This window comes from Nilaparvata lugens, chromosome 6 (assembly GCF_014356525.2).
Source record: "Nilaparvata lugens isolate BPH chromosome 6, ASM1435652v1, whole genome shotgun sequence".
NCBI lineage: Eukaryota > Metazoa > Arthropoda > Insecta > Hemiptera > Delphacidae > Nilaparvata > Nilaparvata lugens.
This window is the reverse complement of record NC_052509.1, coordinates 51,975,925-52,000,130: the sequence shown is the minus strand read 5'-3', so window position 1 is coordinate 52,000,130 and position 24,206 is coordinate 51,975,925. Positions and strand designations below refer to the sequence as shown.

At 34.3% G+C, this 24,206-nt stretch overlaps 1 protein-coding gene and 1 long non-coding RNA gene across 3 annotated transcripts in view; both read right to left on the bottom strand.

Moving 5' to 3' along the window:
• Positions 1-24,206, bottom strand: part of LOC111057775 (CCN family member 1) — a 146,615-nt gene that overhangs the window by 40,158 nt on the left and 82,251 nt on the right. The window contains exons 3-4 of one of the 2 annotated variants that reach the window (XM_039431199.1): positions 15,538-15,772; positions 2,057-2,148 (exon numbers count right to left, since the gene is read on the bottom strand). In XM_039431199.1, coding sequence (XP_039287133.1) covers positions 2,057-2,148; positions 15,538-15,772 — 327 coding nt within the window. The remainder of the gene's footprint in view (positions 1-2,056; positions 2,149-15,537; positions 15,773-24,206) is intronic. The other variant, XM_039431200.1, reaches the window with a different exon arrangement.
• On the bottom strand, positions 19,007-21,847 carry LOC120351968. The gene is made up of 3 exons (XR_005571675.1): positions 21,665-21,847; positions 20,243-20,361; positions 19,007-19,065 (listed from the first exon to the last, which is right to left on the bottom strand). It is a non-coding gene; the product is annotated as an uncharacterized LOC120351968 (long non-coding RNA).

Genomic DNA, 24,206 nt, shown 5'->3' with positions numbered 1-24,206 from the left:
TTGAAAAACCACGCTTCAATATTATCTCATATTCCTCTGAGCACTGGAAACACTGAACCTCCACTGTGAGAAGTTACAATAATATTATTCCTGATAATATCTGAGTGCACTTTGCGTTCATTGTTGCAGCCGATCTAATTCCAGCTTGTGGAAATTGAATAGGATGGTGATTGTATGATTGTGACAGTTTTAATTCCAGAGTGAAGATTAGACCTCAGCCGGTCCTTTCTCGGCTGAAGAATGCAGAATAGACTTTTAATCCGAATACGGTCTGTCGTAGTAATGAAGTCGAAATCTTTATTCTGCGAATGAGAAAAGGCGCGCTTCTGGCTGAGCGCAGTTTTACGACGACCATCACTCGAGAAAAGAAAATAATTTATAGTATTCTTTCAACTGAAAGACGCGCTTTCTTATTTTCCATCAGAGCTTTCTTTATGCCGATGACATTGGGCTTGTTACTCAAGGTCGAAATTTTGATCAGCTCCAAATTGTGTTGAATGAGGACTTAGAGTTAATGGCAGAATACTTCCAGCAGTGGTTCTTGAAGCCAAACCCGTCCAAAACTGTCTCAACAATATTCCATCTCAGTAACCAGCATGCAAAAAAGACAATTGATCTCAGGTTATGTGGCAAAAGAATATCTCATCAGGAAGCTCCCCGTTACCTAGGAGTCAGACTTGATAGATCCCTCACATATCGACAACATCTGCAGGGGTTGAGAGATAAACTGAAGACAAGGCTAAATATCATCAGCAAACTTGCGGGAACAACCTGGGGTTGTGACATGAATGCCCTTCGAACATCAAGTCTTGCACTTCTGTACAGCACAGGGGAGTACTGCTCTTCTGTCTGGGCTCGCAGCAGACATGTTGAGAAAATTGATACAGTTTTCAATGAAACTATGAGGAAGATTAGTGGGACATTGAGACCAACAGAGACTGAGTGGTTGCCTGTGCTCAGTAACATCATGCCTCCAGATCTCAGAAGGTTGGAGAAGAAGAACAAGTTCATTTCCCAGTTACAACACATTCATGAGGATCTCCCAGTCTCAAGAGATTTGGCTAACCCTCCACCAAGGCGCCTCAAGTCAAGAAGATACTTGAGACTTGACGAGCAAGAGGAAATTAGAAGTGCAAGGGAGTTATGGAGACTGAGATGGTTGCAGGGAGAGGTCAGGAACAAAGGCCTTGTGGATGACCCAAATGACATTGTTCCTGGCACCCAGCTGAGACGTAGAGAGTGGTGTGGCCTTAACCGGTTCAGGACGCAGGTGGGAAGGTGTGCTGAGCTGATGACAGCATGGGGATACACATCTGATCCTCTGTGCCAATGTGGACAAATCCAATCAATGAACCACCTTATATCTGAGTGTCCACAATACTCCTATCATGGAGGGCTGTCGGCCCTCCATGATGCTGGAGAAGATGCGTGTCAGTGGCTCCAGAACGTTCTAAATTCTATTAGTATTTGAAATATTAAGTTTAGAATTATGTTTTTTTTTATAATTTTGGCCTATGTATGCATATGCATATATATATATATATATATTATATATATATATATATATATATATATATACACACACACACACACACACACACACCACACACACACACACACACACACACACACACACACACACACACACACACACACACACACACACACACACACACACACACACATTTTGTTGGACTTAGGGGACCTTGAAACGTATAGAAATTTAGAAATTGGAGTACCTTAATTTTTTTTCGGAAAGCAATACTTCCTTACCTATGTTAATATGGCAAGGAAAGTAAAAAGCTGGGAAATCTCGATATCCAGTATGTTTAAACAGATCAGGAACCGTACACGCAGTACTAACAAAATTGAACTGGGTATGGTTGAAAGTGTACTTTGCAATCTTATGTTGAATTTTCTACTCGCTATGTAACGATAGTACAGAGGCCATTCTGTAATTTGAGTGGAATTCATCAGAGAGCAAATATTGCAAATAGTTTGAATTTATTTTGAATTTTCGGATATGAATTCGAATATTTAGAATTTTCAGACTCACCTGGCACGTACACTGTGTTCTACAGTCTAATAAAAATGTTTCTCCGTGACTGTAACTTGTATTGTAAACTGTACAAGGCAATCCTTTTGGTTCTGAAACAGAAACATATACACACGAATTAGCATCTTACAAATATACAACCCATAAATTCTTGAATTAGACAATTGGAATCACCTTATATTCAAATTGAATTATACTTATATTGGGAGAGAAAAAATACACCATGCATCATTTGAGAAATATTTCTATTTTTTTACTCAACTCATTATATTATCAAATTTAAGTCTTAATTCTATCAACAATAATAATTGTATGTTATCGTATGTGTAATCGCTACGCCAACATCAACGATATGTCATGTTTCCAAAATGATTATTATTATAACATTAATATTCTTTTTGAACTAGTATATTATTAGGTTATAAATTTGAATTTTTTTATAAATTTCAATTTGCAAGGCTATTTTGGAGACCGGAACGGGCAATCATGCCTATTCCGTGGAAGACAGAAGATTAAACTTTTATGTAGGGGTCAAATTACAGAAATTTTTGTTCACCTGTTATAAATAATTCAATTTCAGTTTAATTTTGAAAAACCACGCTTCAATATTATCTCTTATTTCTCTGAGCACTGGAAACACTAAACCTCCACTGTGAGAATTTACAATAATATAATTCCTGATAATATCTGAGTGCACTTTGCGTTCATTGTTGCAGCCGATCTAATTCCAGCTTGTGGAAATTGAATAGGATGGTGATTGTATGATTGTGACAGTTTTAATTCCAGAGTGAAGATTAGACCTCAGCCGGTCCTTTCTCGGCTGAAGAATGCAGAATAGACTTTTAATCCGAATACGGTCTGCCGTAGTAATGAAGTCGAAATCTTTATTCTGCGAATGAGAAAAGGCGCGCTTCTGGCTGAGCGCAGTTTTACGACGACCATCACTCGAGAAAAGAAAATAATTTATAGTATTCTTTCAACTGAAAGACGCGCTTTCTTATTTTCCATCAGAGCTTTCTTTAGATTGATGCTTCTCTTTGCATTTCTCTAGCTTCTTTCTTAGTATTTCATCAAGATTTCAAGTTTAATTTGATGTCGCCGATGGAGGAAGGTGAACAATCTTTCTAGTCCGTTCTGATGGCTAGCAAACGAATCAACTTTTCAAAGACATCTAGGTGGAATATTAGGGCAAGAATTATGTAAAAGCAGGAGAGAGAGGGAGGAATAAATGATAATATGTTGATAATTTCTCTAGAATGACCCTTAAATATTGAAAGTGTTCGTTGCTATTGATTATAGAACTATTATATTCATGTTAAACTCACTGTAAGATAATTAATCTTGTATATTTTATGTATGAAAGCTTTAATGAGAAAAGGCTTCATACGATGTTGCCTCTGACTATTAATTTTTCATATATGAGGGAATATGATTATTCAAATAGAGTTCGAGTTACATTTGAGTTCAAGATATAATTTGAGGAAACATGATACATTATTTTCTACATTTTGTTCTTGTTATATCTCATAGTTCTAGAATAAGAGCTATCTGGATGATCAGTTGAACTCTTATATTTTAATGGGCATCAAGATACAAGAGTCTTGTTTTAGAACTATGAGAAGTATAGCATGATAAAATGTGTCGAGTTTCGTTCAATTAGACTGCTATTTTTCACTTGCTGGTGAGATATTTTGAAAAATGTTTGTTATTTTTTAATAAATAAGTTATATTTTTTAACAAAATCCCAGTGTTTTCATTATACTGCTATCTTGAACGTTACATGAACTTATCGTACTGCATTCCAGTACTGTATTGCATATTGGTATTGATATCTTGATGTCATCATTGAAATTTATCTCATACGAGTATAATCATTCATCTTCTTCGCTTCAAATCTCTCCCATGTAATTGAATGATTCAATTTGCATTCTGTGTACTCCACTCATCCAAATGCTTAATTTTCTTTTCCTCCACCTACTGGCTAAAGTACTTACTTTACTCCCTGAAACATGATACTAAAGAGTCACTTTTTCGCTCTCGGTAGTAAAAAACAGAAAAACTCCCTAGGGAGTAAAAGTGACTCCATTTGAATAACATGGGAAGCATCTCTATTTTAAAAACTTACATTATAATAGGTTAGAAGGTCTAAGCTCAGATGAGAAAGCATAAAGAGGTGTCTGTCATTGAGTCAACTGAATTCAATACCACAACCAGAAATTTGATCAACTCAAGAAATATATGTTTGTATGATATTATATTCTTAATATTAGTAGACAATAAAAATTTATACAATTTTTAAAATATCTTATTCTATTCAAAATACCAGCCAACAAATATTTTTGATCTGCAATTCAAATCTGAACCGCGTGATCTGGAGTCAGCCATTTTTGGTAGACACCCAGCTGATATAATTGTTTACAACTTTTGCTAGATAGCGCAATCGGCAGTGCCAATCAGACGGCCAGTTTTTAGGTTTTAGATTTTAGGTTATGTTGTTAGGAAACATTGTCACCAATACGGTACGTAAGTTATTAAAATTATTTTATTTGCAGTTTCTATTAAAAAATGTAGATGGAGGAAAAATGTTGTGTACATCACGAGTGAAAAATACTTTTTCTCCCTCAGGAAAATTGTTGCCCTCGGCTTCGCCTCGGGCTTCAAACTTTTCCCTCAGGGAGAAAAAGTCGTACTTTTCACTCTAGATATACAAATAACTATTCTATCTCACGTTCACTATCTCTTGAATTTATTCTTTCTATTTGATGAAAGTACATGATCCTTGCTCATTGCACTTGGTGAACGATAAAATTCAATCATCCATCTATTCCTTGTAACGTATTGAAAATTGGATGGATAAATAAAAATTCCTATTTGAAGAAATTTATAGGTCTAAGTGAAATAATAGGCTAATATCGCCAAAGATGATAACGTTAAAGATTAGATAATATCAGGCATCATGGCCAAACTGTACAACAGCCGAATAGGAAAGAAAATAATTTTTGCTACCTGTATATATTATATAAAATATTGAAAATTTCAGGTTAGGCGTAAAACATCTACTGATCGGCGACCTAATGATCGACCGAGTCGCATAACGTAGAATCTGGCCAAACACCTTAGCAGAAACTTATTGTAGCGAAACAGTATTCAACTTGAGGAACCAAAGGTTACACGTGACTAATTGTTGTAATATAAGAATCAATCTATAACCTTTTTAAATTACTTTGCATGTAAGAAGCATATTAAAAAACCCAAACAAAAATAATTAAATGTACTAAGGAAGTAGGAGGTTACTAGGCGCATGAATACTATAATAATTTGCATGCACCAATCAAATGGTGGCAATTGATAGGCGGCAATAGTGAGCCGATTAAAATATATTTGTATATATTTCTACAAATGATAAGAATTTATAAATTATTATTGTACAGTTTATGTTTTGGATATGGCCCGAAGGCAAATAAATTATTAAAGATGTAACATAAGTAATAATTTAATAGTTTGGTACGGTCTATTTGAGCCATGAATGGTGGAGGAACAGAGTATTTAAATTTCATGTAAATTTGGAAATCGGAAATGAAAATTGTGAATTAGAAAAGAGAACTTCGACACTTGCCTGCCAACGACCACCATGAGATGTCACCAAAAATTATAGAGCGTAATATCTAACTATACCTTCAATAGCTTAAAGTTAAATCGAATTTCTAAATTTTTTCATAAGACTTTGTGATGCTAATGTAAAGCAGAAGTCATTTTTAAATAATTTTTTAACCCCCTGGAAGAGACGACTCCGGCTACAAATAATCCAGGACCACCAGGAGTTTGGATCGACATCAGCAGCTCATAGAAAATTCCAGCACGTGAGTGAAAAATATTCGAAATAGTGATAGGGCGCCTTCAGTGCTTCGAAATGAAATAAGAATCAAAGCTAGCTCGTCGAAAGGGTTTTTTATAAATTAAGAATTTGGTAAAAATACTTGCGCAAGTAAAGATAGTATAAAAGGTATTTTATTAGATAGTAACGAATCAATCCATATATCAAAAAGATCCATCAATCAAAGAATACTAAGTTCTAGGCTGTTAATACAATATTCATATGATCATTAATTTCTGCAATATAATTTGCGATAATATAATGTAGCTCTGATTCACTAGATGAATTGATCTATCTATTCCGTCAGGTGCCGAATCCCGCACCCTGAGATAAAAATATTTATTATAAAGAAATCTATTGGAAACCATAGAATTTAATATATATTTGAATTATTAGTTTATCAATTTATCATGCTGAGTTAAGAAATTTTTTATACTAAATAGAATCGTCCAAGTTGACAAGTATCAGCAAGTTGATATCGAAGCTACATGCAAATAGATGCATATGATCATGAAATGAAAGCACATGGCAACATTTCGTGCTATAGAACCTAAAAAATAGTATTAACCTGTGATATTTTATTGATTTCGTTTCTTGTTATATTATATATATTTCTGTCGCTCTATATATTTTTGTTTTGACTTATTTTTTGAGATATTTGTTTATATATGTATCAAATTTTTTGTGGTGTATGATTCATTTTATTCCTCATTACTATAGGATATAAGTTTTATGTATATATATTTTTTATAAATTATCAGTATTATTGTGGAAGCTCATATCTGGGCCTATAAAGATTTTTATGAGACTATATCCTAGTAAAACCACGATCAGATTTTATAATTATTGAAATATTTCTCATGCTCTACCGATTGATGCCAAGCAGGAGGCTAATCGTTATTTAACTATAAAAAATAACGTGACATCCTTTCATTATTTCCTCCCATTTCTTATGTGCTCTCATTGGTTTATCAACTCAAGCTAATCAAGCCAACAAGCTCAACACTTGAACTTTCATCAAGTTGTGTTTTGCTCATTAACACCTACACTAATTTGTTGAGACTAGTTGCAAAACCAGAATTAAGTCCGAGCAGCTGGAACCCCGCCAGAACCAAGAGCTTACTGCACTGAGCTCAGCATTCCGTCTCTCCTCATTATTAGTTATATATAACTCGATATACAGTGATATAATTGAGTGTATACAGGTATATGGTAGCAATGTGTCAGTCTGCCATATGCGCTGTGCTAAGTTACGCGCAGCTCTATTAATTCGACTATCAACTCGCACTAAATTCAGGGCTTGGAATGGTGTGGGAGGGGGGAGGAAGCCACACTATTTCCTATCGGAAATTGATCAGCGCCTAGACAAAGTTTGGTAGCGCCGATGGCGTCCCGTCGCCCTACAATAATAGTGTTGATTAATTAACTGCGCCGCCGCGTTTACTCTAGTTGTCTTCCCAACAAGGCTGTCAACTGGCTTGCTCAATTGGGACTGACTCCCGTTTAATTGATAATCCCACGGTACTGTGGTATTTTCTGCTGTTAGTTTGTATATTATTCAGGGGCTTTTCTAAAATTATCTTTGTTAATGGGTGGCTTGATACAGCAATTAGGTTCTAAAGTATTCAACGTTGAACCATTTCAGCCGTGACCGATTGAAAAGAGAAAAGTTTTTGCTTGAATCTGTTATTCTACAGTTATTTTTCTTGTAAAATTGGTGTTGTACCGCTGGAAGTTCAATAAATGAATAAACTATTAATTCATTTTCAAAATGCGTGATTCAAAAATATATTTCTTCATCATACACTCTGAGTTCCAGTTACAAGTGATAGAATGCCTATGAAGAGGACAAGAATTCTATTTATAACCTGTCGCACAATCCCTTATAATATACGGCCAACTGTAGTAAATGCTTTTGATATTAATTTTACTTCATTAACATCTAGTAAAAACCAATTTGAATATCAGAGTAATAAACTAATATATAAAATTCCGGAAGACTTTATTAAGGATAAAATAACAAAAACCAAATTGATATTAATAAGATAGTGGGTAAAACAGAACTATTATTTAAAAATTGAGAATTGAGTTGGCTAAATCAACAATTTTTGGCAATATTGTGTAAAAATTATCAGAACTTGACAATTTCCATATTATTTTCCTGTGTATCTATATTTTGTTTATCAAGTACTTGACTATTGATAAAATTCAATATCCATAGATTATCATCCATCAATTGTATCATTTGTACTGCTGTTATTAGATTAATAAATGTATTTCTTATTTCTCTTTCTTAGAACTCGTGGCTGGAGCTAAAAGCTTCTTTTCCCAGTCACGCCAAAAACTATTGTAATTCAATGATTATTTTGTTTGTAAAAATATTTCTTGTATTTGGCAATAAATTCATTATTCATTCATTCCCATTTCAGATTCCTTTCAGTATTTTGAGTATTCTCAAGAACAACCTCTTAGCATCTTCCATACATTATCTGTTTTTAGCAAATAAGCTTGAAAATAATATTATTGAATTGATGAGAATAGCGGATTGAACTGATTTTTTCAAATTAATGTCATTAATTTTACAGTAAGTTTGGATAAATATAGATTGAGGAACTTCATATTATTTCCATTGCAGCTTCTACATAAGTTACGCTACTTATACGAACTATAGATATTGACTGTTGTCAATATTTGCAGTAGCAGAAGTCTTCGGTTTGATTTACAGCATTTACTTTGGATTCACGTTTAATAATAATTATACGAACTATATCGGACTACTACGGAATCAAAAGGCTTTTTCAAAATACCCTGACTTATCCAATGTAAATGTCGTGAGTTCTACAAGATCAATGCGCCGTAGGAACATTGCTCAATCCTCTAGAAAAAACGAGGAGGTTTCCGGATCAAGGATTCCATCCAAGCGTCCAAAATGCCGACAAAAGTGTATTGAGTGGAATTTCCATCGCAGAGCCAATGCAAATAATATTCAGGCCGTTTCAATCAGCCATTGCCTACTAATAGGGCCCGAAAGGGTGCTAAAAGGCATCAGTCGTCAACACCGCCTTTCCACTCTCCACCCATCCGACTCCTCCAGCCTTTCAGCTTGATTAATAGAAAAGTTGAAGCGGTGGCTCGGAATTCCGTTTGTTGCCAAGGTAACAGCCGTAAAACGAATCCAATGCGCTCTCGTTCCTTTCGATTTTTCACTCCAGTCATTCTTTGCTCCCCACTTACTGATCAGCCTGCAAGCTGCAGCAAGACTCACCCTTTCAGCCAGGAAAGAGTTTGATTGTAATGCCATGCCGCCACCGTCATTTCAAACAATCCATGCACACCTCAAAGCATTCTTCTCCCAAACGTTCCAATGGGGAGCATCTACGGAAACATCACAAAGCTTGATTGTTGATGAGAGAAGTTATTTCTGCTGGTTATGTTGAAGTGTTTTAGTCTTATCCACTGTAGCATCTACTATTTTAATCTTCATATAGACGTACATAGTGGATGTTAATGTGAATGGTTGTACTTGATAATATCCAATGTCTCAAATAAGAGTGTACAAATGAATCTGAATTTTGAGATGTTGTTCTGGTTATAAGAATATGAAGGATTAGTTTTTGTAGTAATGGAGGAATAAAGTGTACTCTCTGTATAGAAGGGTTAAGTGAATAACGTTGTTCTACCAATGGGAGTGTGAAGGGTAATCTCTGTATAAAGGGTTAGAGAGTAGGCTATTGTACTATATTCTTTGTAACGTATGATATGTACGTGGTGATGTAATGATAGATATTCTATTCGTGCCGAGGCAATCGAAGAGAGTAGACGTGTTTTCAATCGCTCCGTTATCTCAGAGTGATAGATAGTGTAAAAGTAGAAGCTGACATTCAATTTTCAATAGTTTTAATTCCGTTCAGTATGCGGTGTGGTTACTGTGATGATAATGTTTCTGAACGTGACATCATATTGTGTTCGAAATGTGCTAAAAAATATCACTATTCCTGCCAATCATTAAAAGAGTCGAATTTCCGTAAAATGTCTGCTGAGACGAAAGCCAAGTGGAGTTGTTCAAACTGCAAGACAGGCAGTAACATAGCTCCAGTTGGTAAGGCGGTTGAGAAGGTGGAGGAGGGGGCTGCTAGCAATACAGCGACTACTTCGACTGCAGCGGGTTGTCTCTCTCCCACCGACCTTCAGCTTATCAGAGAACTGTTATCTACGGAACTCCCTAAGCTCATTCAAACGGACTTATCACCGCTTAAAAAAGAGATAGCTGATCTACGCGATTCTGTTGTTTTCATTTCCAACGAATTTGATTCATTCAAAAAGGAACTTGAGGCGCAAAAAAAAAGAACTTAACAACATGAGACGTGAAATAACTGAGTTGAAAAGTGAAAATAAACTGATGAAAAGTGAGTTAGCTGATCTGCAGAGCTACACACGCAAAGATAACGTTGTATTAATCGGCTTCCCAGAAACTGTAAATGAATCTGTCTATGAAATATTTGATAGGATTTCTGTAGGTATTGGTAGCTCCGTGAAATCCGAAAGCCTGAGTATCGCTCACAGAATGCCAAGTCGTGCTAAGGGTGCAGTCAAACCTATTGTACTGAAATTTCTAAGACGTCAGGACAAGCATACGTGGATGTACGATTTCGGAAATTCTGCTAAAAAAGATAAGACTGGACCGGGAATCTCTACGAAAATAATTCAAAAGGACTTGTCAGAGGGGCGAGTATTGGCTCTCGACCATCTTTCGCCTTTCCATTTGGATCTATTGAAGAAAACCAAAACAGAAGCAGAGAATAAGGGCTACAAATTCGTCTGGGTCAAGGATGGGAGAATCCTAGTCAAGTTAAAGGAGGGAAAAGAATGTCCTACTATCCACATTAGAACAGAGGAGGACTTGATTAAAATATAGATCATGTTTTACTTGTTACTTCAGTAATTGATCCTGTTTTCTTTCAATTTTTCATGGACGTTTCTTGCTTATTAAGCAATATTCAAAGTCATAAATGTCAAACTAGTATTCTAGAGAATGTAGATGATTGTCAAAACATTTCTAATTCTGATTCTTTGAAAATATTTCATTTAAATATTAGAAGTGTTCGAAAAAACTTCGATGAATTATGTGTATTGCTAACTAGTTTGGATATAGTTTTTGATGTAATAGTTCTATCAGAAACATGGGCCTCTGAAGATTGTGGTGGTTATGAGCTGGAAAATTATAATAAGGTTGTGAAGAGTACAAAGTATAATAAGTGCGATGGAATTATTGTTTATATCAAACGTAGTATAGAGTTTAATGTTTTAAATGTTGAAATCGGAAGTTCAAATTCTTTGAACTTCAAAATAATTTATAAAAATGTTCCTTTTTACTGCTCAGCAATCTACAGATCTCCTAATGACACTAATGCTAATGATTTTCTTGATTGCTTAAAATTATTTCTAGATCAGTCTAGGTCTAATACAAATAGAATATTGATAGGCGATACCAATATCGGCATTTCTGAAAAAAAATTGTCAATTATAGGACATAAATACTTGGATTTATTGTCTGAACACGGTTTTGATAAATACCTTTTGGGTTGTACAAGACACTCCTCGGTTCATAAGCCTTGTCTGGATCACCTATTTGTAAAAAGTCAATCTTTTGTGTTGAAACCTGCAATCTATAATTCTACAATAACTGACCATGAAATTATAATGGGTTTTATCTCACCCTGTAGAGTTGATGATTCTGTGCCGAAGATTAATGCTTCTAATAGTAGTGAAGTTGAAAACGTAAGTTTTACTAGATTTGACGAGCTGTTGAGCTGTAGGGCGTTAATTGAAAGTGAGTCTTGGATGGATGTGTATCAGGAGGAGGATGCTTCTAAAGCTTTCACTTTTTTCTATACTAGACTTCTTTCCTACTTCGATGCCTGTACATCATCTATTAAGAAAAGAGTAAGTCATAAATTAACTAGAATTAAGCCATGGATAACTAACAGTTTAGTAAGGTCAATCAGGAAGAGAGATAAAATGTCTCTTGCTATTCGTAAACAGCCTTTCAATCCACAATTGCGCACTACTTTCAATAATTACAACCGAATTTTAAAGTCAGTTCTACGGACTGCTAAAGAAATGTATTTTCAAAAAAAGTTTATTGAATGCGGGCATGATTTGAAAAATGTTTGGAAAACTATTGATGAAGCTACAGATACTGTCAGAGCTAGTAAAAATATTGTCTCTGATATTGTATCCTCGGATAACCGACTGATAGAAAGTGATGGGGTCTTGGAGATAGCTGAAGAATTTAATAGGCATTTCATTAGTGTTGGTAAAAATATTACAGGGGAAATAAAAAATAGTAGATGCAGGAATTATAGTCTCAGTCCTGTGAGGAACCGATTATTCTGTAATTCATTTTTTTTCAACCCAGTGTCATCACAGGAAGTACAGTTTATCATTCAAGAGCTCAGGAAGAAAACAGCTGCTGGCATAGATGGAATTTATTCCAAATGCCTAATTGATAGTTCATTGGCTCTTTCTATGCCTCTGTCATACCTAATTAATCTTTGTTTTGAGCAGGGCTACTTCCCTGAAGAGATGAAACTTGCTACAATTATCCCTCTTCATAAAGGTAAAGAAAAGTCAAACCTGAATAATTATCGACCAATTTCACTGCTATCTTGTATATCAAAAGTCATTGAGAAATGTGTTAAATCAAGAATGGTGAGCTATCTTGAGAAGTATAACATTTTATCCAATTCACAATTTGGGTTTCGCAATGGATTGAACACATCTGATGCAATTTTTCATGTTACGAATGATATCATAAATCACTTGGATATGGTAGAAAGTGTCTAGGTGTATTTTTAGATTTCACAAAAGCTTTCGACACGGTTGATCATTCCATACTTTTACAAAAAATGGAGTCAATTGGTTTCAGAGGGATTGCTTTAAAGTTTTTCAAGTCGTATTTGAAAGGAAGATTACAGGCCACAAATAAGTGAAGTTTTGAGTTCAGTATCTGAGCTGAGTACTGGAGTGCCACAGGGTACAGTCCTGGGTCCTATCTTATTTTTAATTTATATAAATGATCTTCTCAGTTTAAATATTCAAAGCGGTTCTCTATACTCATTTGCAGATGATACAGTTGCTTTGTTTCATAGCTCAAGCTGGTCTGATGCTTGTACGTTGGCCAATAATGGTTTATCTGTGATAAAGGAATGGTTGGATGATAATCTGGTGTCTATAAATGTTGCCAAGACTGTTGTTATCCCCTTTTCGCTAACTTCTGCAGGTTCACCAACTGTTTTTGAAGATTGTAATATTGTTATCCACAACACTGGTTGCAACCAGCATAATCAGTGTACTTGTGCTCGACTGGAGTTTCAGGAGAAAGCTAGATATTTAGGTATCATGATAGATAAGCACCTGCGCTTGGAAAGTCATATATCTTATCTGTGTTCAAAAATTAGAAGGTTAATTTATAAATTTGTACAGCTAAGAAATATCTTACCTCTTCATCAAATAAGAATGGTATTTTTAGCATTGATAGAGTCCATTGTGAGTTATGGAATCATAGGTTGGGGTAACTGTGGTGCCTCCATTATGCAACCGTTAATCATACTTCACAAGAAGATTATAAAAACTGAAGACTGAAGGCCTGTACCGGGAATTTTCAGTCTTTACAATACCCAAGCTATATGAATTCAACCTATTAAAGTTTGTTTATTTGAAACCTCATGCTTTTCCTGTGGCTGTACCACACAACTATGCAACTCGAAGGCAAGTGAGGTTGCCCCTGGAGGAGCATCGTTTCAGGACTTCGGCAGCTGCATGTCATGCTTCTGCCAGGGGACCTCGTTTATTCAATGAGCTTCCTTTTTCAATTCCAGGCATTCCAAATTTCAATAAGTTTAAAAATTGTTATATAACACATATTATATTAATTTACACAATAATGATACTAATCGATTAATTGTTATTTGATAAATATGAATTACAGTATTGTGATATCTATTTTCTCGTTTCAACTAATGAGCCAGTGAGTCCCCCTTTTCTTCCAGGAATTCACTCTTATATCGGTTGCAATACCTCCAATTTTTATCCACGATCAACATATCTATTCCTTTATCCTATCACCGTATCAACCTTCCAATCACCAATTCAAATATAGATACAATCACTTGATTCAGGTTAGTGTAGCCGAGCATAATTATTCCGTTGCCGGCTAATTACATTCACTGCAGCACAAAATTCTCCAATTTATCAGGAAGTGATGCGATGACCAAGTGTGCTGAGTGAGGCTTTTGCAGGACAGGGCAGGTCTTAATAATCGGTGGTCGGCCATTATTGATGGGACGCATTTTTCAGCGGCCAGCCTGACCGACCCTTCGCCTGTATGTTACCCATCTACTAAATTGCCAACTGATGCTTCTGCTGCTGCTGCTTCTTATACTGCTGCTACTTCTACTGCTACTGATTCTGCTGCGACTACTACTACTACTTCTACTGATTCTGCTACTTCCATTGCTGCTACTACTTCTCCTTCTACTGCTGCTGCTATTCGACTCCTTTCCCCTTGCATTTTGCCAGCCGGCAAGATTGATTGTAGCCGAGAGACAACACCAAGGTCATTAAACTGGAGCACGGATAACACCCCTTCATATGTGTGTCACATTCATTTTCAGTCAACTCCAAAAATTTCACAGTACACCTTCTCGCCGAAAAGTGAACAAAAGAAAAGAGATAGGCCTATGACACGACAATTTTCTACGCCTCATAATGTTTCTCCAATGTATAGATGTACACAATGTAGATTATCTGTAAGTACTTCAAAATTTGAGTACCTATTATATAACAACTATACAAATTTGACTGTATCTTCTCGCCGAAAGTGAACTAACCCTAGAATCGAATAAATTACAATTATCAAAGTCTCATAAATGTCTATTAAATACACATTTCTTTTGAATCCTATGCTTCCTGTTCCATTTTCAGGCCACTAATGTTCGTGAAGATTTCATTCAATTATCTCCTTCATTCATGGAAATTATATTTCAAGAAATTCGCATCCAATATAATTGTGACTATGAGAGTAATAGATCAGCAAACTGAAATTTGAAAATCATGATTCTACAGTACTTGATTCTTGAATCTTCTCATTTGGCCACATGCTTCCAATTTTCCAGGGAATGAATGAAACTAAGAGATGGAAATAGATGGCATGTTATGTATCAAAGTGAATGTATAACTCTTTTTAACTTCTGTTTAAGCTGTTTGTAAGTCGGGACAGGCAAAAGCCTAATCCTTGCACGTAAGATGTTGATGATGAATGAAACTATTTTGTATTTGCTCTAACTATTTTGTATTTGCTCTTTTGAATAGTTGGTGAATATAAATCTCGAATGCCCATTAAGGCATCATCCAAGTTCAACTGTAATCCTGATGCTGTATCCATGTTTACATGCAGATATAGTCGCATTTTGTCTTATTTAGGTTTGAACCTGATCTATCTCTGTTCAAACGTTGATGGTGGATACGGTCCTAAGCTTAGTGATAAGTGAATATGGTTGACTTGGTCATCAAGTTCTCTCTAATAAGTGAATGTGATGTGGCATACCTGTACAATAGCCGGAGCTATCGAGTTGGGTGGCGAATCGACAGACGAGCCGCTTTGTGGGGTCACAGGGGCGGGTGAAGGAGCAGGGTTGCCCCAGCTGAGACACGGGGCCATCCTCTTGGTCGACCTCGTCATCCTCGCAAGCTGTCATCGGACAGCAGCCGCACACGTCGCGGGAGATCTCCAGGCAGGCACGCTCTGGGCACTGGCAGGGATATCTGCATCCTCCAGACACCTGGTCGAACACAAATTACAACATAAGTATCAAGTAAGTACTATTAGGATACAATTACAATTTATCAAAAGTACCCTTTATTTTTTAGGAAGAACACTAGTTCAACTTTTTGAGAAAATGTCTCTTGGACAGTTGAAACTGAAGTCTGAGAGATATTACTTTTGAAATGAAAAGAGGAACCCGATTTCTCTTTCCACTAGCATGGACAGTTCAAGTTTTCAGAAAAAATGGTTCTTGAAGAGTTGAAACTGAAGTTTCCAGATTATCACTTTTAAAATAAAGTGGATAAAACAATTTCTCCTTCCACAGTTTGTAGCATGGACAGTGTAGTGGAGAGGAGTGAACATGCTGCACACAATTGAATGCTGACACAAAAGTAGGGAGAATGCTGAAAGATAGTGGGAGTGATTAGTGAAGGAGAGAGCATCGGGTCTCTCTGTCTTCTAGAGTGAGCCGTGTAAAAAGTAATATTCCTCGGACTTTGGTAGTATTGCTTAGGAATAAAGTATGCACATCAAAATCAAATCGAATTTTATTCTCTTGAAGAAACAGTTCACGAAATAATGTGAAATACAATCACATTACCCACGACAATAAACAAAAGTGATACAATATTCCACAACAGTTTATCATCATCAGAGTATTTTTGATAATTTTTATTGTGTTTTAATAATCAGTTGCCCTAGAAAAAGAGTGATTAGGTTAGTATAATATAAAGAACAACGGGCTGAACTCAAAACTGTCACTCTTCCAAATTTTAATGAATGAAAGTTTCCGATATTATTTTTCATATCCACACTCAAATTTTCCATAATAGCCCCCTATAGAAATTTTTAAAACATAATAATATTGTAAACTTTCATTCAATAAAATTTGGGAAGGTGACAGTTTTGAGTTCAGCCCGTTGTTCTTTATATTATACTATTCTAATCACTCTTTGTTTAGGGCAACTGATTATTAAAATACAATATATCATGCTCCATCATTCAACATCAACCACACTTAAATTTTCCAAGATAGCCCCATGTAGACATTTGAAAAAAAATTATTGGAAACTTTATTCATTAAAATTTGAGAGAGTGACAGTTTTGAGGTCAGCCCGTTGTCCCCTTCTGATCATATTGTATTTCATGATTATTTACTCTGTTGATAATACGATATCAAAAATCACGTAACAAAAATCATGAATTATTAATGTTAATAACTATGGAATGGAATGAGAAAATGGATCCAATAAGCCAATAAGTCTCATATTATATTATATTGGGACGTTTTTTCATCCTAGATCCAGTCTCCTACTTTATGATCGTTTGTTGTCACCCCAACTATAAATTAAACTACTAGCTGTAATTAATCATATTCAGTTAACGTAGATTATAGTCTAAAGCTGTGTTTTCGTAACGGGCAGAAGCAGAATCGATTGCAGCGCACCCAGGCGGGCAGAAACAGTAACATTCAAAGAACTAGTTCTTTGACATGAATTTTGCTTTATGTGCTATGGGTAATGAACTTTTTGTGTTGTCCAAAAGGTAATTCTGAAATGATTATTGGAGATTTAATTCAATAAAGTGAATTAATTGCTTTTTAAAACTCAGATAACTTTTCCACAATTATTAGTTACTTCAATAATTATGCAAAATTCTATGCTTTATAGGCATGTCAATCTAAGAGTTAACTTTTCATTTCCTATGCTTGAAATTTGTAAGGGTAAATTATTTGAAGTAACTGATTGTATTTCATTATTAATAAGATATTATTTTATTAACTAGAAGCATTATCCATTATTAATAAGATATTATTATAATTATTTTATTAACTAGAATCAATTGCCTTCAGAGTCAATGCATGTTCTTTGAATCACATCGTTTATAGGTAGGCCTACCTACTATGAGTACCGTATTCAACTTCAAAGGCCTATTGAAGCTCTATCGAAAAAAAAAATCAATAAATAAATAATAAATAAGTGCTTTACTTTTGGCATTTTTGGAATCTACGGGTTATATTACACCAAGAGATATCAATATTGTAAACGTTTTTTAGGCAATTTTATTTTAGCAGTCCCCTTTTTGATCATTGGATGGGTATGGTCCCGGCTGATATACAATCATGTATAAGAATCGTGAGGCCAATTGACTGCCTAAATCAATATGCCTTCTCAGGCAATGTTCAATTAGGGACTCCTCACCAGCTATACGAATATTGGAAATTATTATTATAGATTAACACATATGACATGTACAAAGTGTATTCAAACAGGCGAACTAATTCTAATAATTATTGTTGAGGTCACTATATCTTGCTTTAATAAACGAGTTCTGTTATGGTACTTTAAATAACACATAGCCTATTTTAAAATGGATGAATATTTATTAATTATAGAAGGTAACTAGTACCCTTGTGATATTCCAAAATGAAACATGATTAGTTTCGACATTTTCAATAAGGACTCTCTTGACAATGACATAATTAGAAACTGGTCATGCTTATTTTGAATATTTTAGAGTAGGCCTACTAGTTATTTTCTACAATTAACCATTAAAGTTGCCCTATTAAAATTAATACTTTATTAGGGTATTAATTAGAATTAGAGTAGCCTTTCAAACTCCTTATTCACTATAATGTTCTAAAAGCTTATCAATTTTAATCAAAACCTTGGAAATATAGCCTAGAAGGTAGAATTGAAAGTGATTATATTTGATGTGGCTTGGAACAACATATTTTCAACTTTTGCTTAAGTTATTTTTCATATTCAAAGAATTATCACCCCTTCAATGCAGTAAATAAGTACTATTACTTAATTCTTAATACAATACATAATAATTGTGATACCCCATTTTATATCCAATTCAAGTCTATTATTTAACTACGTGTTACCTATAGCATTTGCCAGTCAGCAATGTTAAATAATTTTATTAGTTCCAAAAAAGCAGAAGACATACAGAACCAATAAAGTTGTTAATAAGAGTTCGATGCTTTTGGGTTAAATATAGTTTTAAAAATCCCTCAAGTATAAACAATTAAAACATATTTTATTAATTTCATATCACTTGCTGTTTTCTTCAAAACTACCTGAATTGAAGCAGTTAGCAGGAGCGATCAGAAAAAGAAGATATTATTATGAATAACATGAAATAAACACATCAAGATGTACTGAAAAAATGAATATATTTCTTAGATTAGTCCATCTCTTTCTTCTGTAGGCTACTACATCATACATGAATCATATCCATGGAATATTATTCATAGTTGATTTTCTTTGTCATCCTCTACTTCTGGCTGGTACATCACTAGGCCTGAAATCAAAAAGTTATAGATAATTAATTATTCATTATAAAAAAAAACTTTGCAAAGTGAATTCTGAAATTTATTGTAATCTGTATAAGTTTTTAATTATATTTCTTGGGAAGGAACCCCCCAATAATGTCAAAGTAATATTATATGAGAAATTCCAATAAACCAACATTCAGTTGAATTATTATTAGCATCAATCTGTTAGTTGTGTAATTCTGAATGATTGAATAAATAAATCTCCATGCAGGAATTGGGATTAATCAGTGTGCCCCTAGGTCAAAAGAACTTGTTGGTGAACAATATATTTTTGGATACCATGAACAATTATTTATTTATTTCTGTGGTCAGTAGGCCTACTTCTCGACCGTTTGGTTTACTTAACTCTTCCAAAATGTACTGCATAAAGTAATTTTTAGTTCTACATTTAGAGAAACAAGTTTAATGAAACAAATGGAAATAATCAATAAATTAATTGCTTAATCTGAAATGATGATTATCTACAACATTATAAGTAGAACTAAGTGATTTGAAAATGAATACCAAACTGCAAATACATAAATCTCTCTCAGAACAATGTGGGTATTTCATCCATGAATTTAATCATACATTTTAAAAGGTGGAATGACTGGCATTAAAAGCTATTATTCAGTGTTTTCTACCAGCACTTGCTGGGTGAATTTTTGAAGTCATCTATTCATAGTTCTAATGTATGGTCATTTATAAAGTCATCATCCACTCAAGATCAAGATGGACAGTTGAGAAGAGTGTTTTAAAAACAATTTTAACATCAAATTATTGATGTAATGTTATCACATAATGTTACATAAATTATTTCTTTATGGAAGGAATCCCAAATATTATGAATAACTCTATTCCCTGTAAAATGATAAGTGAATACATTGTTTTTTAAGCACTCTTCTCAACTGTTCATCCTGATCTCATGTGGTTTCAAGTAGTTTCGAAATATTAAGATTTCCTGTAAGCTATTAATGATCTCAAAATTCAGTCAGTTTTTCTATTATTTTAGTCACGTACCATAGTTAAATCTTACTATTTGAATATCTACCATCAAATCGATAATAAAACATTGAAGTGGATAAACCTTTTTGAAAAATGGGAAACTGTATAAAATGACATCGCCTATATAAAGTTTAAAAAATGAGTGGAATTTTATCTCACCTAACTAACTTATTCTAACTATAGGTTCCAAAGAATTGTTCCATCCTGGTCAACAAAAAAGAATTCATATGCATTTCCTTTGAGCACATTCTCTTCAATATTTTGTTTGTAAATGGTACCTGAAAAAAGAAACATAATCTTTCAGCATATTCATTTTGGAGATAATGTGAAGTTAATCATCAATGATAAGACATAGTTTGGACTTTGAATAAATTAGAAGTGAACTGGGCCTCAATAAACTATTTACATTAGATATAAATACTATAAGTATATACTTACATTCATAGCACATAACAGAAAACACTTTAAAGTTTTATAATATAAATTAAAACAGGTGACACATGACATAGATAGATTAAAAACACTGAAAAACTTACATTACACTCTCTGCTCGGTTGAGAAAGGGGACACAGTTCCTTAAAAATTTCCTTATAAGTTTTTCAGTGTTTTTAATCTATCTATGTTGTGTGTCTCCTGTTTTAATTGATACTATTCACATTGATATACCTGGCATCACGCAATATATCGATCAATAGAGCATGAATAAGATTTTCAAATACATTACTATTGTAGTTTTAAATGAGTTTGGTAGCAATGGTCAACCAGAAAAATAGTACCTATTTTATATTTTTCCAATGGCAGTCTTTCAATATTCAATTACACTGACTCTGATCAAGTTATTACTATAACAATCTATTTAATATTGTTTCCAAGTGATTTTAAATTATAAATTAAGAGAAGATTAATTCATAGATAGGTACCAAAGACAAAGTAAATGTTCTAATAGTCAGGTTAGTTTTGTTATTATATTGATAAACTATGGGTTTACAATATTTTGAGGTGCAACAAGGATAATGAAAGTTTAGGACTTAGAATGTAATGAAATACTTCTAAGTCAAATTATGATGTTATTTTTAATAAATCTGTTTGTGAAAACTACTAGCTGCATTATAAAAAATGTATTTTGTGATTAGGCCAACTTACTGAAAGTGTAAAATATTGTTAGCATGAAATGCTAAATGTTATCTTGGTTGAATAATGTTTTGAATCTGATTATTTAATGTTAATCTAATCAATCAATCTTGAATGAGTTTAAATCTAATCAGTTGATTAGATTTCTCTCTTTCTTGTGATAATTCTCTACCATACACAAACTAGCTAGTCTAGGATTTACATTATTATAAATACTACAAATTAAACATTAAAAAAAGAAATAAATAAACTTTTGTCAACTTCTAACCTCTTGAAAAATGAAAAAGATAGCAATTTAGACCTAGAGACTAGGTTATTAAAGGCCTACTACAGTGGGCTACCTGAATAAAAATTGTAAACATGCTAGTAGGCTACTCATAAAATTTATATCAAATAATTGTGTACGTTAGATCTAGCCTACTTTATTATGCGAAATTTAAGTGTACTTACTTGAATCCTCTATTACATCAGCAATTTCTAACCATATTCTATTTTTCAAATAGGTAATTCGTTGTGCAGGTCTGGAAAGTACAAAACTTTGAACTTCGAAAATTTCACGCCTTTCTGTTGTAAATCCATTTTCAATTTCTCTTGTAAAAATTATAAGAATAAAGGAACCAATAGAAATATTTTATACCGCAATTTTCCACTGCAAATTAATTTCACAGTATAATAGTAGCAATCCGAAATCTGACAACCAATATCAAAACAAACCATCCAACAATAATTAAAGATTGAGGTTAAAAAGAACATGGCGTCTGATCCACAGAAAGATTTTTCTGCCGGTGTCACGTGATCAGAGCAGAAAAGTGATTCGAAGCTGTCTGTTCTCGTCGACAGAATCCCGAAATTAGTTCTTTTTCGTCAAAACGGTTCACGAGCAGTGATCGGTCGAAGCAAAATAACATTGTGTTGATAGGCCTTATAAAGAACGGCAAGATGAACGACAGTTCGTCTCTGATTTGAACAGTTCTTTTTTTCTGCTCAACTTTCTGCCGATGGGTGAATACTCCCATAAGAACCAATGTTAATTTAAAGTGAATTCTGTCGTCTGCCCGTTACGAAAACACACCTTAATATAAAATCATGCAACAACATGTCTCAGTAGCAAAGAACCACATAATTATAAAGTTGCAGTTATGTTGGTATTTTCAAATAATTCAGCAAGTAGATTTTCAAGTACAGTAATTCGGCAAGAAGATATTTTAAAGTAGCAAAGACATTGAGAGAAGTGTAAGGCTAGCTTCACACGCTTTCGGTTTCATTCGGTTCGGTTCGTTTTCGGTTCGTTTCGGCTCGTTACCGGAAACGAATGAGGCTTTCATACATGTCAGGTTTCAATTCGTACGGTTCTAATTAGGTATTTTCTTCTCAAACATAGCTGTGTTTGGATTTTCACAGTTTATGCTGGTATATTTAAATATAACAGTTGGTGTTAAATTGTAAGATGTTATTTCTTGAACAAAAAAAATTTAAAGTTGATTAAAAATTATGAATTATTTGAATAGTTTCTTTTTGATTATGTTAATTTCGGAAGTTCAGAGAGATTATTTTTTTTAATTGAAAATTTGTTCCTTGTTTTGACACATGGTATAAAAAACTTCATCTCTTCTCTCCATTCATGAAATCATGTAATATTCGTGGAAAATTAAAAAAATAAAAATTCACCCTAAGTTTTAATTTATATCTTTCATATTTTTCTAGCGAACTATTCATTGAGAAAAAATGTTTCTGTGAATTAACAGAAATGAATTGACCATATGATTTTGACTTGGAAAATTTTGAAACAGATAATCACGATATCAGGTTAAAATAAAAACAAAAGAGGCAAGACTTTGTTTTTTCCTGTTTCCCTAGCAACGAATTCGAATTTAATGAAACCTATTCATATCGGTGCTATGCGGTAGCTATTCGGTACCGAATTCAAACCGAATCATCGTTTCACACTTATCGGAATTTGCCGAAAACGAAACGAACCGAACCGAACCGAAGGTGTGTGAAAGTAGCCTCTCGCTAGCAACGAATTGAAACCTGATGGAATTTATTAGTGAAGTGGGCGTTCGGTTCTATGCGGTTTCTATTCGGTACCGAATTCAAACCGAATTACCGTTTCACACTTATCGGAATTTGCCGAAAACGAATCGAAAACGAAACGAACCGAATGAGTGTGAAACTAGCCTTATACAAGGGAAATCATTTTTTTTCATCCATTTTTGCTATCTGTTACTGTTTATGTACAAACAGGAAACAGCTCATGCTTTCAAGGGATACTTCAGTACACATACGTGGAACTTGAGTCTTATCAGATTACAAAGCTATGACTCAGATTACTGATTCAGGTTTTGGATTCGACAAAGATTATGAGACCAGCAGGTTGTTACAATCACAAAAACCAACAACTATTAGCAATTGTTTTCAATTTTCAAATATTCATATCATGGAATACTCCTAGCTCCCTAGATACAGCACCGTGTAGTGCTCCATGATTGTGGTACGGAATCGCTTTTTAATTGCCATGAAAACGTGTTTTCACACTCGTTGGGGAGAGCCGTTTCGAAATCGTCGGTGCGATTAGGGTAATTGAAAGGAAACGAAGTAACGAGCAAGGAAAACATGGATTGCAGCGGCCTGAACAAATGTAAACATTCATTAAACGCGGCCTAGCTGTGTTGTTTCGGTTTTCTTCTTGATAACGGATCGTGTAGTCCCAAAGACCGCTCCAATTAAAATGGAATTATTACAGACCACGTTGGTGATTTTGCGGCAGTGACGAGGGGGTGGTTCGTTCATACGTTGCGTTCAAAATCAGCGTTTTCAAAAACGCTGGTATTTGTGCGTGTTTTTTTTCAAGTGCAACTCTTCAAAATGAGAAATTACTCATAAAAACTGTCTGAAAGCAAATTGCTTCCGCATCGCAATGACAGTTGAAGCCTCTTACCAAAAATATGATCACTTTGAAAGGCTTCAATTTGAAAAAGAGGCACGTGTACCA